The 17011-nt window shown below is 43.1% G+C and overlaps 1 protein-coding gene across 1 annotated transcript in view; it reads left to right on the top strand.

Moving 5' to 3' along the window:
• The first annotated feature begins 6700 nt into the window (after nt 1-6700).
• The window catches only part of LOC137464269 (transmembrane protein 161B-like), a 32428-nt gene continuing 22117 nt past the window's right edge, over nt 6701-17011 (top strand). The window contains exons 1-2 of the mRNA XM_068175560.1: nt 6701-6705; nt 14010-14146. Of these exons, the coding sequence (XP_068031661.1) occupies nt 6701-6705; nt 14010-14146 (142 nt within the window). The remainder of the gene's footprint in view (nt 6706-14009; nt 14147-17011) is intronic.

Genomic DNA, 17011 nt, shown 5'->3' with positions numbered 1-17011 from the left:
CCACACGGCCTTTCGAATCTCAATTGGAAAGTCTCTTTCGCTTCCTTCCCTTATAATTGAGGCAGCTGTTGATTGCAACCATAATTGTGCCTGTATACAGCTAAAGGCCAGAGACACATTATCCTGAACCACAGCAAGTGCATCTATGATTGACCCATGGTCTTGGTCCTCTGCCTTTTTCAACCTTGGCAGTATTCTCGAGACCTGCCACTGACTGGTTCCCAATGCTAACAAAGATGACTGTAAAGGTTGTTTTAATTTAGTTAAATCACTTGTTGCAGTGGCTAATTTGTTCATTAATATTTCAGAATCAATTCCGTTTAGGACTCCCAGCCCTGTCCCTAATATTCCAGTCAGATCTCTTCGCATTCTGCTTCCAGTATATGCTTGTTTCTGCAGCCAGGTCATCCAACCCTCAAAGGACGTTTTTAAAAAGGGAGAGTAGGCTGGTTGAATTTCAGAGATGTTAGTTTGCATTAGTAATTCAACAAGCTTAAGAGACCATTCTGGGTTAAACAATAACTGCTGTTGGCCTGTATTTCTTATTACATATGGGCCGATTTTGTAAATTTCAGGTCCAGGCTCAAGAGGTGTGATTTGGGTTTGGGCTGGGGTCATGGGCTCAGTTGTGGCATTTATTTTAAACTTGAAGGAGAGCCCAAAGGTATCCCGGGCCCAGAGACAAACTACCTCAACAGTCTGTATTAATGTAAAGTTACACCAACAGTCTATTTCACTTGAACGACTACAAACCTCCCAGTTTTCGTCCGTGGGAGATGTTAAAACACTAATTTGGGTTGCTCTCCTATGATCGGTTTCATTGATCATCCGACACCCTATCCTAATTTCTTTTCCTATGGTTCCTTGAAGTGACCATATTCTTTGTCTCTGCCACTCTTGTCTTTCGTATGCTTGGTCTCTGTGCATGACTACAGTTGATAGATTCAGACTTTTTATGTCAGAGTATTTTCCCATGGATCCTGTGTAACAAGTAAAGGCTTGGGACCAAGGCCATTCAGCATTACTCTGGCTAGAGGTGGGTTTTAGTTCTAGGATTGTGATTAGGGTTGCTAACAAAACAATTCTCCTGGTTAGACTTTTGCAACCTAAATTGCTAAACACCCCCGACCACAATATACTCATTTTGTTCGAGTGAATTTTAGTTTCAGTTCATTATCACCCGATGTTACTTTCCAAGGGGCCTCAGGAGCTTTCTTTACTCGAGAGTGGTGAATCCAGGTGTTCTGCTCTTGGATCTTAATCGCAGTGAAAGTGGTGAGAAGCACTTGGAACGGTCCTTCCCACTGTGTCTCCAAGGTCTTTTCTGTAGGAGACTTGACATACACATAATCCCCAGGCTGTATGTCATGCACTGGTCCATCTAGCCCTCTGCTCTGAGCTCCAGCCACGTGTTTTTCAATTTCTCTGAGCTGCTTACCTAAGGCCACCATGTAAACAGCCAGCCTTTCTTCCCCAATTTGGGTGGATATTCCTTTCTGTACACCATATGGTCTCCCATAGAGCATTTCAAAAGGGCTCAGCTTTGTTTTGGTTCTGGGCTTAGTTCGGAGTCGCAACAATGCTAGTGGGAGAGACTGGGGCCAAGGCAAATTAACTTCTTGCCCTAGTCTCACAATTTGTTGCTTAATCAAATGATTCATTTTTTCAACTTGGCCACTTGACTGGGGGCGATAGGGTGTGTGAAGTTCCCAATCTATGCCCAGAAGCTGACTGACCTGTTGTACTATTTTAGAAATAAAATGAGGTCCCCTGTCTGAGGATATTGTGGCTGGAACTCCAAAGCGTGGTATTATTTCTTGTAACAGCACCTTTGTTACCTCTCGAGCTTTTGCAGTCCTGGTGGGGAAAGCCTCTGGCCATCCTGAAAAGCTATCTGTCAGTACCAACAAATATCGATACCCCCCTTTTCTTGGCAATTCTGAAAAATCAATTTGCCACTGCTGACCAGGTCCATGGCCCTTTCCAATTTGGCCAAGTTTTGGTTTAGGGGTATTCTTAGGGTTAGTCTGGAGGCAAAGTTCACACTGCCTGGCTACCTGAGTGACAGTGGCATATAAGTTCCTAGCAATGATTTTTCCAGTCAAGTAGTTATGCAGGGCATCAATTCCCCAGTGTGTTTTCTGATGTTCCTCTTTTACTAATGCCCATAATAAATGGGAGGGGATAACTAGTTTCTTTTCTGCTGTAACAGCCCATCCCTCCTGGTTATACGTTCCCTTTTCATCTTCAATTAGCTTTCTGTCCTTCTTATCATACACTGGCTTACCTTCTAGGGAGATTTGGCCATCAGGAATTAAGGGTCCCTCCACTGTTACCTCACCTTTTGCTGCTTCTTTTGCCTCTCTGTCTGCCAGATCGTTTCCCTCCTCCAATTCTGAGTTTCCTTTTTGATGTGCTTTAATGTGCATGATTGCCACCTTTTCAGGTAGTTGGACTGCTTCCAATAGTTGTAGTATCTCTTGCGCATGTTTAATGTTCTTTCCCTGTGAGTTTAATAGTCCTCTTTCTTTCCAGATAGCCCCATGGGCATGCACCACTCCAAATGCATATCTTGAATCTGTATAAATGTTGATTCTTTTTCCCTTTGATAACTCTAATGCCCGAGTCAGGGCAATTATTTCTGCCTTCTGTGCAGAGTACCTGCTGGTAATGGTCCTGATTCGATTAGATCCCTTGATGTGGTAACTGCATACCCAGCATGTCGCTTTCCATTGATGACGTAGCTGCTTCCATCAGTGAACCAGGTTTCCGCGTCATCCAGAGGGGTGTCCTTCAGGTCTGAGCGGCTGGAATAAGTGGCTTCGATGGTCTCCAGGCAATTGTGATGAATTGGTTCTCCTTGGTTCCCACTGAGAAAGGAAGCTGGGTTGACAATGTTAGTTACCACTATCTCAACATCATCTTGTTCTACCATGATAGCTTGGTATTTCAGAAATCGTGGGGAGAGCCAGTGGTCACCCTTGGTTTCTAGGACTGAGGATACTGTATGAGACACTAGCACAGTCATCTTCTGGCCCAGGGTGAACTTACGGGCTTCCTGAATGTTCAGTACAACTGCGGCCACTGCTCTGAGGCAACCTGGCCATCCTTTCGCTGCTGCATCTAGCTGTTTAGAAAGGTAAGCAACTGCCCTTCTGTATGGGCCCAGGTCCTGTGCCAGTATTCCCAGGGCAATTCCCTGTTTCTCATGAGAGAAGAGAAAGAATGGTTTACTCACGTCTGGAAGTCCTAGAGCTGGAGCTGACATGAGGGCCTTTTTCAGCTGACCAAAGGCCTGTGTAGTTTCTTTTGTCCACTGAAGGTCTCTGCTTCCATTTGCAATGAGTGAATACAGAGGTTTCACGAGCAATCCGTAGTTGTATATCCATAGTCTGCACCATCCTGTCATACCCAGGAATGTTCTCAGTTCCTTTATCGTCTGAGGTTTTGGGGTTTGGTATATTGATTCTATGCGTTCTTTCCCCAAAGTCCGTTGTCCAGCACTGATTTCATACCCCAGGTAGATCACCTTCTGTTTTACCACCTGAGCCTTTTTCTTTGACACCCTATATCCCTGGAGCCCCAAAAAGTTTAAAAGGCTTACCATCCAAGCTACGCACCCTTCTTCTGTGGGGGTGGCTATGAGGATGTCATCTACATACTGCAACATTTTGCCTTCTCCTGGTGGGGCTTCCCAGGATTCCAAATCCTTTGCGAGTTGTTCTCCAAACAGGGTGGACGAGTTTTTGAAGCCTTGTGGTAAAACTGTCCATGTGAGCTGAGTTTTGCGTCCACTTTTGGGATTTTGCCATTCAAATGCAAAAATTTTCTGGCTGGTTTCATGGAGAGGGAGGCAAAAGAAAGCATCCTTCAAATCTAAAACAGTGAACCAAGTTAGTTCTGGTGTTAAACATGTCAACAAGGTGTAGGGGTTGGCTACCACAGGGTAGAGATCCTCAGTGATCTTGTTAACAGCCCGTAAATCCTGCACAATCCGGTATGTCCCATCAGGTTTGCGGACAGGCAGGATAGGAGTGTTAAAATCGGACTGGCATTCTTTCAATAACCCCAGCTGTAAGAAATTTTCAATTATCGGGCTAATTCCTTCTCTATCTTCTCTCCTCAAGGGATACTGCTTAATTCTAACTGGTTGTTTTCCTTCCTTGAGCCAGATTTGTATTGGTGGTGCATTTTTTGCCCTCCCTGGTACGTTGGAGGCCCATACTCCCGGGAAGACTTGATTCAGAATCTCTTCACTAATTTCTTCTTTAGCCTTAATGGTTGTCAGTATTAAGCTCAGCACTTCTACATATTTTTGTTCATTCACCTCCAGAATAACTTCCCCATTTTTAAATGAAATAGTTGTCTCCAGTTTCTCCAATAAGTCTCTCCCTAGGGGAGATTCTGGGGAATTGGGCCTGTATAAGAATTTATGGATGCCCCACTGTTTTCCATATTTGTATTTGAGTGGCTTGCAAAAATATGCTATCTCAGGTTGGCCAGTTGCTCCCCTGACCCTGACATAATCATTCCCTACTGGCACCAGAGCTTTGTTTAAAACTGAAAATGTTGCTCCTGTATCCACCATGAATTCCACTTCTTTCCCTTCCTCTCCCAGTTTCATTTTTATAACCAGCGGATCTCCTGGGGTAAGGTCCCCCGGTCCCCTTCAATTACTTTCTGTGTGAGCAACCACCACCTCCCTTCCCCGGTTCCCTTTCCCATTTCCTTTTCGTTCAGGGCACTCGTTTTTCCAGTGTCTAAGTCTTTTGCAATTTGCACACTGATTTTTACCCAACCGGGGTGGTCCTTGCCTAGGTGGTCTTTGTCTCTGCCCTCCTTTATTTTCTTCTTTTACTACAGCCATTAATTTTCTCATTAAAACTAGCTGTCTTTCTGTGTCTGTCAATGCATAACTGAATATCTGACCAGTCTGGGTTATGCTGCTTAATCATATATCTTAACCTTTTAGCTGTTCTTATTGGGTCACTTCTATATTTTTTGGCAACTCTTTCCCAACCTTCTAAATCAATTGTAGAGAAGGGGACTTTTATCAACACCCTTTCCTTCTCAGGTCCTATTGCTTCCCTTAAAGGGGCTTGTATGATTTCCTTTGTTTGTTTTCTAGTCCGAGATGCTATGGGACTGCCTGCACTCTCATCACTATCACTCTCAGGCAATGGTGGATACGATATAGTCTGTAACTCAGAGGTGGGTGGGGGAGCAGACGGTCCAGCCTGTCTCTCCTCCAAGGGGGCTGAACCTGTTCCTCCCCTTAGTCCCCTTTGCTCCTCAGGGGGTGACACAAATAAATCCAACAACTCCTGCTTTTGTGTTTCTGCTTGATAGACCTTATCACGATGTGTGCAACGCTGGTTTATTGAGCAGGTGCTACAACATCGTTTAGGCTGCTTCCTATTAGCTTTGCCTTCCCTTTCTAGGGCTAATACCAGGGGGTCAGAAGGGGCCCTGATCCCACAATCCCTCTGCCATTCAGGGTGATTTCGGAGGGAGAAAAACATATCTGCATATGAAACTTCAGTCCACTTACCCTCACGTCTAAGAAATAGCATTAGTTCCAATAAGGTATCATAATCTAGGCTCCCAGTCGGGGGCCATCTGGCTCCGTTTTCCAGACGATACAAAGGCCACCACTGGCTACAGTATTTTACCAGGGTGTGTTTGGACTCGACACCCCCCGAGCCTGCAATCTTCTTCCAATTAGCTAGAATGCAGCCCAGAGGGCTTGCCTTGGGAATTTCTCTGCTCTCTCCCAATCCCATTATTTTCTTATCTTATGGCTTTTATCCAGATCTTTCTCACACTCTTGCACAGTCTTTTCCTAATCCCTTTCTCCTAGCTCCAGATCTCTGGAATTAAATAGATCCTAAAAAAAAACAAAACACCCTTTAAAATTTCTAGCTCTGGATTCTCCTGACTCTGCAGCTTATACTGAGCACAGTAACTGTGTCTCATACATGATGGGCAATACCACCACTCCCTGCAGGTCCTGCACTCAACTAGCTCCCACTCTAGATATTGCCCTTGTCAAAACAGAGGGTCCTAAGGTTCAAATCCAAAACCACTGGGGGAAAAGGATCCCCTCCAGCTGTCCAGCCACGGCTAGTAAAGTACACTAAACAAACCCTAAAAACAATACTCACAGCAAAAACATCAAACGAATAGCAGTAGCTGAGAACAACATTTATCATAGCTGGCCTCACAACGAAATACTTTACACAAAATACTCACAACAAAACCTTAAACAGCAGTAAGCAAACCTAATACTCACAGCAAAAACATCAAAACAAACAGCATCAATAGTGCTTCAAAAAAAATGCAATATCCAAAAACAATGCAAGGAGTTCAAAGAGTCCACACAAAGTTGCCACAATTATAACTTTTGACACAAGCATCAGAAATATGCCACAGTTCCCCAAACACGAGTTACTTCACACAAAACCTTTAAAACTCACACATACGCCCAAACAGCAACAAAACTCACACACACATCAATGCAAAATTCACACACATAACAGACAAAACTCACACACACACCACACACCCAGACAGCAACCATACACCAAGGATTCAGTGAATCCTCCCCCACTGCCTTTCCGTCGGTCAGCAGCCCTTACCGATAGCTGCCCTTTCAGCTACCGGTTACTTGCAAGTCCAAACCAAACCAAGACCATGCTCTATGCGGTCAGACGTCTCTGATCGGCTTACTAGCGGTCACTACGGGCCCCCCCCCTTTTTTTAAAAGATACATGCCGTTTCTCTGCTGGTTAGGAGGTCGTTCTCTGCCCCCGCAGTAAGCGACACGAGAAGCGGAGTTCCTCCAGAGAAATCCTGGGGCGCGCCTTAGGAAGTCCGCCCCCGAGCCGGTCCCACGGCTGGCAGAGAAGTCCCTTCGTGGTCGCCAATTGACACGCGGAGCCAGACTCTAAAACTCAAAGACAGAGTGAATTTTAAAGTAGGTATGTTTATTCGGCCAGACGCATGTGGGACATTTCCCCAAATACATGCGTGCCCCTTGCTTACACATGTGTTCTTTTATCCCCTGGAGTGTTACATATGCATTAAGTTTCCTCATGGGTCATTTCCTGGCTCCCCTCCCTCTCCGCTCTGTATGCTAATCAGCTTGTCGGTCTTCTGCGCTTGCGCAGCTGTCTCTGGTGGTCGTCCCAGGCTTCGGGGGTCGTAAAAGGGATGAAGTAAGAATGGTCTTCTTCAGGCTGACTTTTCAACCCCACTGCTTTGCACATGCTCATTGACTCCTTGGCCACGGTCCAAGCCAGGGGTCAGGATCCATCTGTTTCCAGAACATAAGGAGCCCCATTTTTCAGTTGTTTTTACTCCCTGTATCCTGTTTTTCATATACATTCTTCCTCCTTATCAGGTCTCTCTTTGCTGCTCTGCACGTAGTCTCTTCCTTTCCCATAGGCCAAGATACGGTATATTCTCACGTAACATAAGGATGTGGCCCTAAGCAATATCCATTATTTTATATGCCTATTACTATTCAATACCTTCTAATTTCTATGATTAATATCTTCTAGTTCTAACCCCATGTTTCACCCCCACTGTAAGAGCGATGCTGGGCTTATCTACGGTCGACTGAGGGACTTCTGCACCGGAGGACCCTAGAGATTCTGGGGGCTCAGGGGAATCTGAGGAACTGTGGGAACCCGGGGACCCAGGGTATGATGGAAAATCTTCCCCTTGCTTTTCCATGGGAGGCAGTCCTGTTTCCCCTGGATCTGTGGTGAAGAGAGCTGCTCCGTACTGCTGGCTGGGCAATTCTCTCCCCTGCGCTCCTCCAGGAGCTTGAGCTGTCTGCTGTAAAATGACAGACCCCTTGCGGCATTGTGAAACTGACTCTAGCATTATTCTTGCTGATGGTAAAAGCTTCGTGGCAATCTTATTTCTTTTGCTGGCCAAATGATCCAAATGTCTGTTGATGTGTTCCCAGAAAGCTGGTTCAAACAAGAGGTTCATCTGTGTGTGCAGATAATTACACCGCACCCAAAACAGCAGTGCTCTCAGCTCTTTTGGAGCCATCTCCACAGGATATGTGGATACCACCCCCTGTAGGGCTGAAAAAATTTGGACCTGCTCTTGGGAGTATGCCCCCCCATGTTCTTAATTCAAACTGTTCTCACCAAAAAGCTGAATCAGCACGAAGCTGGTTCAGAGATGGTCCTGGTCACCGTCCAGCAGATCACAGGCGAGAAATTCCAGGCGCGTGCTTCTGGTTTTTCTCCTCTCCGGGCTGCTCCCGAGATGATTTGTCTTGGTGAAGGTCAGGGTGTTTTATCTTGAGCTCTCCACTCCCTCTCTCTTCGGAGCCTTTTTCCCGGGTGGAGGTTAGAGGTTGTCTAGTAAATTGGCTTCTTGCCACAGCCCACCCAGGGACACCAGTTGATGGGTTTCACTCCCTGATTGGGGTGGCCCGGAAAGGTGGAAAAGTCTCTCCTCCAACCCGTGCCTTCAAAAAAAGACTCAGTAGTCTTCAGTCGTCTGGTCTCAAGGTAGTTTATGGCATGTTATCTAAAAGATTTTCTCCCTGAACTGCTGCGGTCCACTCAGCAGTCAGACAAAGGCACACTCCAACACCCAGGGGGCTGGTGCCTTCTTTTATATCATACATTACGTATTAGATGCTTATAGTTTTTCCCCAATGCCTATTACCTATATTGAATAGTGACTTTCTACTCTAAACCAATCTGTGAGTGCCAACATCACCAAGAACAGGGAAGTTAGGAAGAAGAAGGAAAGAGGACAGGGCACACCCAAATCCCTCCATCTTAGAACTTCTGACCCCCATGTACAAAACTCAGACCCCTCTGTACAAGGCCTAAAACCCCCCTGTACAGCACTCAAAAATTCTACCTTTCACTTTGTGACTACTTCTACTATAATAGCTAAACTTTTGTGATTTCTTGTTCTTCCTGCAAGGTTGGTAAATTGTTCCATGGATCAGATTCAAAGCCACAGGGGTCTGTGGCTGCATTCCAGGGTCTCAAATGCTTCTGACCTGGGCCCGGAGCATCCAAGAATGTCCAAGGGATATTCTGGGTTCTGACAGGGCCCCAGTAAATTAGGATTCCACCTTGGATCTTTTGAAGGAAAATTCTAATCTACGATTCCTTCTAAGACTCCATTAGCATGTGCCCCTTCCACCTGCTTTCTGGCCATGGTCAACACTATCCTTTTTTCTGTGCTATCCAACAACATTCATTCCAGTCAGGGTCCTGAGTCCTAATTATGGTTTCAAATACTTTAGCCACTCTGTCTGGATCCTCTCCATAAACTCCTGCTGCCTTTCTCCATGACATTAAAACCACAACTGAAAATGGGGTCTTTACTGTTACTGGACCATGATTCCAGACAGCCTGCCAGAGGGGAGCCATCAGAATATCCCCCGCATCCCTGTTATTAATAGAGACGAGAGCTTAGACAAGTCCTGCCTTTGACTCAGATTTCTGGCAGTATCTCTGTTTGGAGTGGCCTGCACCCCAGATTGCTCTTGTTTGCAAGTTCTTAAAAATGGCTGATTAGGTCTATTACAAAATGAATTATTTATTGAAAAGACACAAATTAACAGACATAAGACTTTAAACAGACTACTTACTACATGAGATAAAGCAAAAATAACTACTAGTAGATAAAAAATACAGTGCATTACATAAAGGCACCTATATTACAGCTAGCAAAGAAACAGTATAGATTAGGATTCGGTGTGACTTACCACCAAATTGATGATGGAATAAACATACAATTCCTTCACTCAGTTCCTGGGAAAGTATCCACAGAATTTGCATCCAAACTTCAGGGAGAAGTCCTACATGTTTTCAGAGTGTGTGTAGGAGACTTCTGCCTCCATGAAAGTTTGTGTAGCCTTTATAGTTTGTAAAGTTTGTATAGTTTGTCTCTCAGTCAGGAATTCCAGCTTATCTCTCCACATCTTGTTCTCAAGGCAAGTTGTTTATTGCAAATTCCACCCCTGGTGCCAGAGAGAGAAATAACTCACTAGCCAGCAATGACTCACTAGTCAGACAAGGTGGCCTGGGTTATCTCATCAATTAATGTGAGGGGGAGAATGTCCAGAGCAATCTCACCAGCTCATGGACAGAGCAGATAAGCTCTTCTGTGGTAGGGGGGATGTCCTGCCACAATTTCCCCCAACACCTCCTTGCTACCTTCTAGTGTGTCCTGGAATCAGGCTAAAATCCTCCAATTCCCTAAAGCGTTCTCTCCATTTCAGTCCACTCTCCCATGACCTACTAGCTGCATTCAACATTCACCATTCACCCCGGCTGCTCTTTGCCACAGAGCAACCATCAGCTCTAAATCATCTTCATCCTGTCTTCCACACTTTAGGCACCTCTGTCCTATGCTGCATGCAGAAAACCACCTTTTCAACCCTTTGCCTTTCTTTTCCTTTTCAAGTGCTAAAATTAATGGATCTTGCAGGGTCCTCCTGCATTCCTTTTGCCAGTCCGGATGATTTCTTAGGGTGAAAAACAAGTCAGCATAAGGAATTTCATCCACTTATTTTCCCTTCCACCACAACATTAATTGCAATATGGGGTTATACTGTAAGATTCCATCCTTAGGCCACTTCTCTTGATCTCACAGTGTGTAAAGTGGCCACCATTGATTACAAAATTTTATACGTTTTTCACATGTGAGGGGATCACCCCCAATTTTTTTCCAATGTTTCAATATACATCCCAGCGGTGACACCTGTGATACCCCTTTTGAGGTTTTGTTTTCCATTATAACAAATTACCATTTAGGAGCTCCTTAGAAGGGACTCTAACCCTTCCCTTTTCCCACCTCAGATACCTTTAAACCAAACTCTGTGTAGCTTTTGCTGCGCCTTACATGTAGGTAAACAGTTACTCTTTAGAGTAAAGTAAAGAATGCCTTTATCTTACCAGGGGTCTTGTTCCAATTTCCTTTGGACCAGGGATTGAAGGTTCTCCCCGAAAATCCCTTGGTGCCATCTGGAGGTCCTGCGATCCCTTGGATCCATTGAAATTCAGGAGTTTGTCCCATCTGGGTTGCCAAAACTGTTACCAAAAATTCAGTAAAATAAAAAAAACTCCTTAACACCAATGTAGCATTAAGAAGCAGGCATTCTTTATTTGGCCAGATACATTTGGGGGGGGGGGGGGGGAATAGCTGGTCCCAAAGCTGTGCATACTGGGTACAGGAAAGTTTGTTTATATACTGTAGAGTGCACTCTATCAATTTGTCTATGTCATTAATGAAGATATTAAACAGCACTGATCCCAATACAGACTCTCAAGGGACACCACTTGTCACTGATGTCCATTGGGACTCTGAGCCATTGACCACTACCTTCTGGATGGGACTGTCCAATCAATTCCTTGTCCACTGAACAGTCCACTCATTGCATCCATCTCTCTGATTTAGAGAGAAGGATGTTGTGGCAGACCATACCAAAGGCTTTACAGAAGTCCAGACGACAACTGTAGCTCTTTCTTTGTCCACTCATGTAGTCACTCCATCATAGAAAGCCACTAGATTGCTCAGGCAGGACTTGCCCTTGGCAAAGCTGTACTGGTTGTCCCAAATTGCCTCCCTGTCCTCCATGTGCCTTAGCATAGCTTCTTGGAGAATCTGTTCTGGGATCTTCCCAGGCACAGAGGTGAGGCTGACAGCTCAGTAGTTCCTAGGGTCCTCCTTTCTACCCTCTTTAAAAATGGGTACAATGTTTCCCTTTTTCCAGTCACCTGGGACTTCCCCTGACTGGCATGACTTTTCAAATATCATGGAGACAGGCTTGGCAGCTACATCAGACAATTCCCTCAAGACTCTGGGATGCATCTCATCAGGTCCCATAGGGTTTGCAATAGCTCTAGTGATTACATTACATGAAAAGTTAAACAGCTTAGATGGTCTTGAGAATATCTGTATTCAAATAAACTCTATATGTAATACACTTGTAGGAAATATTGCTTTGTAATACCAGTTCTGAAGGATAACCTGTATATTTTCCTTGTTTTGTTTTAAATGATGTCATCTTTACCTGGGTTGTTTGCTTTGCTAATTATATTTACATTCCAGTTTTATCTTTAATCCATTTTGCCTTTGTCATGGGTTGACACTGGTGGGATGCCAGGCACCCACCAAAGCCATTCACTCACTCCCCTCTGCTGCTGGACAGAGGAAAGAAAATTTAACAAAGGTTGAGATAAGGAGCAGGAGAGATTGCTCGTCAAATCCCATCACAGGCAAAACAGGCTCAACTTAGAGATATGAAGTAAATGTATTGCTAACAAAATCAGACCAGGATAATGACAAGTAAAATAAAACCCTTATAAACACCTTCCGCCCACCCCTCCCTCCTTCCAGCTCTACCTCCTACCCCAGTGGCGCAAAGAGACAGAGAATGGGAGTTATGGTCAGTTCATCACCTGTGGCTTCTCCCGCTGCTCAGGGAGAGGAGTCGTTCCCCTGCTGCACTGTGGGGTCCCTCCCATAGGAGACAGTTCTTGATGAACTTCTCCAACGCGAGTCCATCTCATGAGCAATAATTCTCTGCAAAGTGCTGCAACGTGAGTCCATCCCACAAGCAACAGTACCCCTCAAACTGCTACAGCATGGGACATTCTTCCATGGGGTGCAGTCCTTCAAGAACAGGCTGTTCCAGCATGGGAGCAGGGCCCCTCTCCACAGATCTCCCATGGGCTCACAGCCACCTCCAGGCATCCACCTGCTCCAGCGTGGGGCTCCTCCACAAGCTGCAGATGGATCTCTGCATCCCCATGGTTCTCCATGGGCTGCAGGGGGACAGCCTGCTTCACCATGATCTTCACCATGGCCTGCAGAGGAATCTCAGCTCTGGTGCCTGGACCACCTCCTCCCCCTCCTTCTTCAATGACCTTGGTGTCTGCATAGTTGTTCTTCTCACATGTTCTCACTCTGCTCTTCTTTGGCCAAAATTAAAACTGCGCAACAACCTTTTTTGTTTGTTTGTTTATATTTCTTCTTAAATATGTTATCACAGAGGCATTACCACCATTTCTAATTGGCCCAGCCTTGGCCAGCAGTGCATCCATCTTTGGAGCCACAAGGGATTGGCTCTGCTGGACATGGTGGAAGCTAGCACATCTGCCTGCTACAGTGCATCCAAGTTTTGTATAGACTGACACAGCTTATGATGTTGCTTATATAATCACTGTCATAGACAGCCTCTATGCTTTGTAAATGGAATTCTGTTACAATCCTTGCCTTAAACACATGACCTAAAATGCTTGTATATGGTATGTCATTGCTGTAGGAATACAAATTCAAATTTCTTCTTTGGAAATTTTCAAGTATTGTATAAGAATTGTAGTATTTTTTTTTTATTTGTGAGAAACAGAAGTTTAAAATATATACTTAGATTAATATGTCATTTATAGATATGGATATTTAATGAGAAAGAAACCTTCATCTGAATCTTATGTGTTTCTTAACCTTTCTTTTCTCTGCTTTTCATAAGCTATTCTGATTTTACTAATTTCTGTATTAATTTTTCTGTTTGTGTCCATTTCCTTTTAGACATTCACAGTGCTTTGGCTGTTTACAGCAGTTGTTGAGATGATGATAGTGTCTCTTGACAGTTTGAATGGCATAACTTAAAAATAAAAATTCGCCTTTGACCAGTTAAACTTGAAATGTATCTGTTCTTCTATTAAAAGTATAATAATTGAGTTCATTCCACTATTTATTTTTATTGCATAAATTGTAAATCACAATATAAAATTAGTATTTTTGGTGGTTTTTTTTCTCTGATAACAAATTTAACATCTTGTAAGAAAGAGCTTAGGCTTTGGTTTTCTTATACTGAAGATATTTTTATTCTTTTTAGTAAATAAATAGGTGGCTTGCTTGGTTTTTATTTCAATTTGATTAACTGTTAGATACTGTTGATTTGAATGAATTTGCTGATATCCAGCGCCCCCGTCTTCTTATTTCTTTTCTTTTAGGGGTCCTGTGTCTAAACTAACCTTCAAATTGTTCTTGGCTGTTCTTTGTTCACTAACTGGTGCTTTTTGGACATTTCCTGGCTTGCGACTGGCTCAAATGCATCTTGATGCTCTGAATTTAGCAACAGAAAAAAAAAAAACCACAGTAAGAGAATATATATATATATACATCGGTATATGTTACTCAATCTTAAATCTCAGTTTAATGTCGGAAAATGAAAAATCCAAACTATTAAGAAGGTAGTGGCTGACTAAGAATTCAGTTGCTGCCTGCTTTTCATATCTCCAGAAGATATGTGACATGCCTCTGTGCTCAACCTGCCCTCTGCCAATCTATTACATTCTTTGTCTCAAAAGTGGAATATGAGTTAAAGCAGCATTCCTTTTCTTTCCTTGTGTGAGAGATCCACTATGAATGTTATACTTCCTGTTTCCTTTCCCCCTATCTTTTTGGAAATTTAAATAACTGTCTGGAAGAAGAGGTGCAGCCACAGATTTTTTTTTTCTTCTAGATGGACCTTTGTTAATAAAATTAGGTTAAAATGCAAAGAAAAAAAACAGAAAGTGAAGAAATAGTTTCAGAAAGGCAGTCAAATTGAAACACATTAAAAGGGAATCTCAGTAATCTAAAACTTAGTAAAAACTTCTGTTGATAAATATTGAATTTAGACTAAGATATAAAAAAGCATTCAATTATTAAAGTGTTAAAATAAAAAGTAAATTAAAATTGTCCTTTAAAGCATTTCAGTATTTCTTGCATTATGATGACCCAGAATATATAATAAGTTGCAAAGGTTAGTACAAGTTAAAGGAACATTTTCATTTTCATCTGTTGTTGAATTTTGAAGTAAAATGTTCTCTTATATTTAACTATTTCTCTTCAGCATTCTTTGGTTGAGGAAACAAATCTAAATGTCTTTCAGAGATCATAACCTCTGAATATTTAATGCAGAATAATGACAAATTCTGCAGTATAGGCCATTGTGATAATTTAGGTTGGTCACTTTCATAAAAGAACCATTAGATTTTCTCATATGTAAATTATTTCTCCTCAAACTGAAGTGTATTTTTTTCCAAAAAATGCATTGTTTAAAAAATTTAACTATGTTTAAATTGGATCCTTTACTCTTGGTTAATTGTTACCTAATTACTTTGTATTAGATTTGGACTCTCATTCTAGATTAATACATCCAATTACAACTACAAGCTATTGGCTGTTGTATCTGCTGTTAAGCTTTAGTCTGTGTAGATTATCGAGTCACCTCTTAAACTCCTATTTTTTCATTTTTATGTTTTTCAATATTTTAGAATTTCTTGTGCCTTTTCTGTAACTATCCTCTAATTTTCCAACATCTGTCTTGATCTGGGCACATGAGATCTCAGGCAGAAATATCAAATAAAAAGAGTTTTTAAAAATATCTTAATAATTAAAAGCAATGCCAAATAACATTGGCCCATTACAGGATGAGGATGGTCACCTCACAAACAGGGACATGGACAAGGCTGAGATCTTTAATGCTTTCTTCGCTTTGGTCTTCAACATGGATGATGGGCTCTGGGACCCCCAGAGCACTGAGCTGGAGGACCATGACTGTGAGAATGATCAACTCCCAGTTGACTCTGAACTTGTATGGGATCTTCTGCTCTTATTTTCTTAAGAAAAAGAAGAAAATAACAAAGAGAGAGAAAAATAAAACCCAAGAAAATAATCCTCAAAGACCTGGCTGATGTTATCACAAAGCCTCTCTCGATCATTTTTGAGAGGTCTTGGAAATCCAGAGAGGTCTCAGCTGACTGGAAGATGGCGAACATTGTCCCTTTTTTCAAGAAGGAGCCCCCCAGAAACTGCAGGCCTATCAGTATCACTTCAGTGACTAGTAAAATCATGGAAAAGATTATTCTGGGAAGTATTGAAATCACATGGAGGACAACGCAGTCATCGGTCATAGCCAGCACAACTTCATGATGGGAAAGTTCTGCTTGTCGAACCTGATTTCTTTTTATGACAGGGTAACCCACCTATTTGATCTAGGAAAGCCAGTAGATGTAATCTTTTTGGACTTGAGGAAAACTTTTGATGCTGTCTCTCACAGGATCCTTCTGGACAAAATGTTCAGCACACAGCTGAATAACTGTATTACACAATGGGTCAGCAACTGGCTCACGGGTCAGCAAAAAGAGTTATAGCAAGTGGGGTTACATCAGGCCGGTACCAGTCACTAGTGGGGTTCTGCAGGGCTCCATCTTAAGCCCAGTTCTTTTCAACATTTTCATCAATGACTTGGACACAGGTCTTGAAAGAATACTTGTGGGAACCCAGGACATCCCTCTGGCTGCCCTAGCTGTCTCGAGATCCTGGCAGGGGGCTTGGAGACCTTGGCACGAAGTCAAATACACCTGTGGCTTCAATTTTAGCCCGTAGAAAAAACTGCCAACTTTGTATGAGGAATTACAAGCCACAAGGGTTTGAGTAGTGTGGTAGTTGAATTAACACAGGGTGAAAAAGTAGAATTTTGGGGCTTTTTAGAATAGGGTTTGAGGGGACAAGATGGAGGGATTTGGGCATGTCCTGACCTTCTTCTCCTTCTTCTTGCCCTCCATGTCTTGCTGTGATGGTGACACTTTTCTATTGATTTAAGGTAGAGACACACTGTCCAACATAAATGATAGATATTGGCACATTATTTCAAGCATAGTACACATAGTTTTTAGTATAAAATGTAAACACCTCCCTAGAGGGCAGACAGAATGTGATGGCTGACTTGCTAGACAGAGCTTAGCAGGTCAGAGAAAGAATGTTATAGACAAGACAAAATAAACAACCTTGAGAAGCCGACCCTATGAATTCAGACTCCTTCTTTGGCTGCACGAGCTGGGAAACAAAGACTTTTACAATCTTGGGGTCACCTCGATCCGGAGACCCCGAGAAATACTAAGTAAGTTTACTTATGACACTAAACTGGGAGGAGTTGTCAACTCCCTTGAGTGCACAGAAGCCTTGC

Source organism: Anomalospiza imberbis, chromosome W (genome assembly GCF_031753505.1).
Source record: "Anomalospiza imberbis isolate Cuckoo-Finch-1a 21T00152 chromosome W, ASM3175350v1, whole genome shotgun sequence".
NCBI lineage: Eukaryota > Metazoa > Chordata > Aves > Passeriformes > Viduidae > Anomalospiza > Anomalospiza imberbis.
Note: the sequence above shows the minus strand (reverse complement) of the source record. Positions and strands in the feature narration are given on the sequence as shown.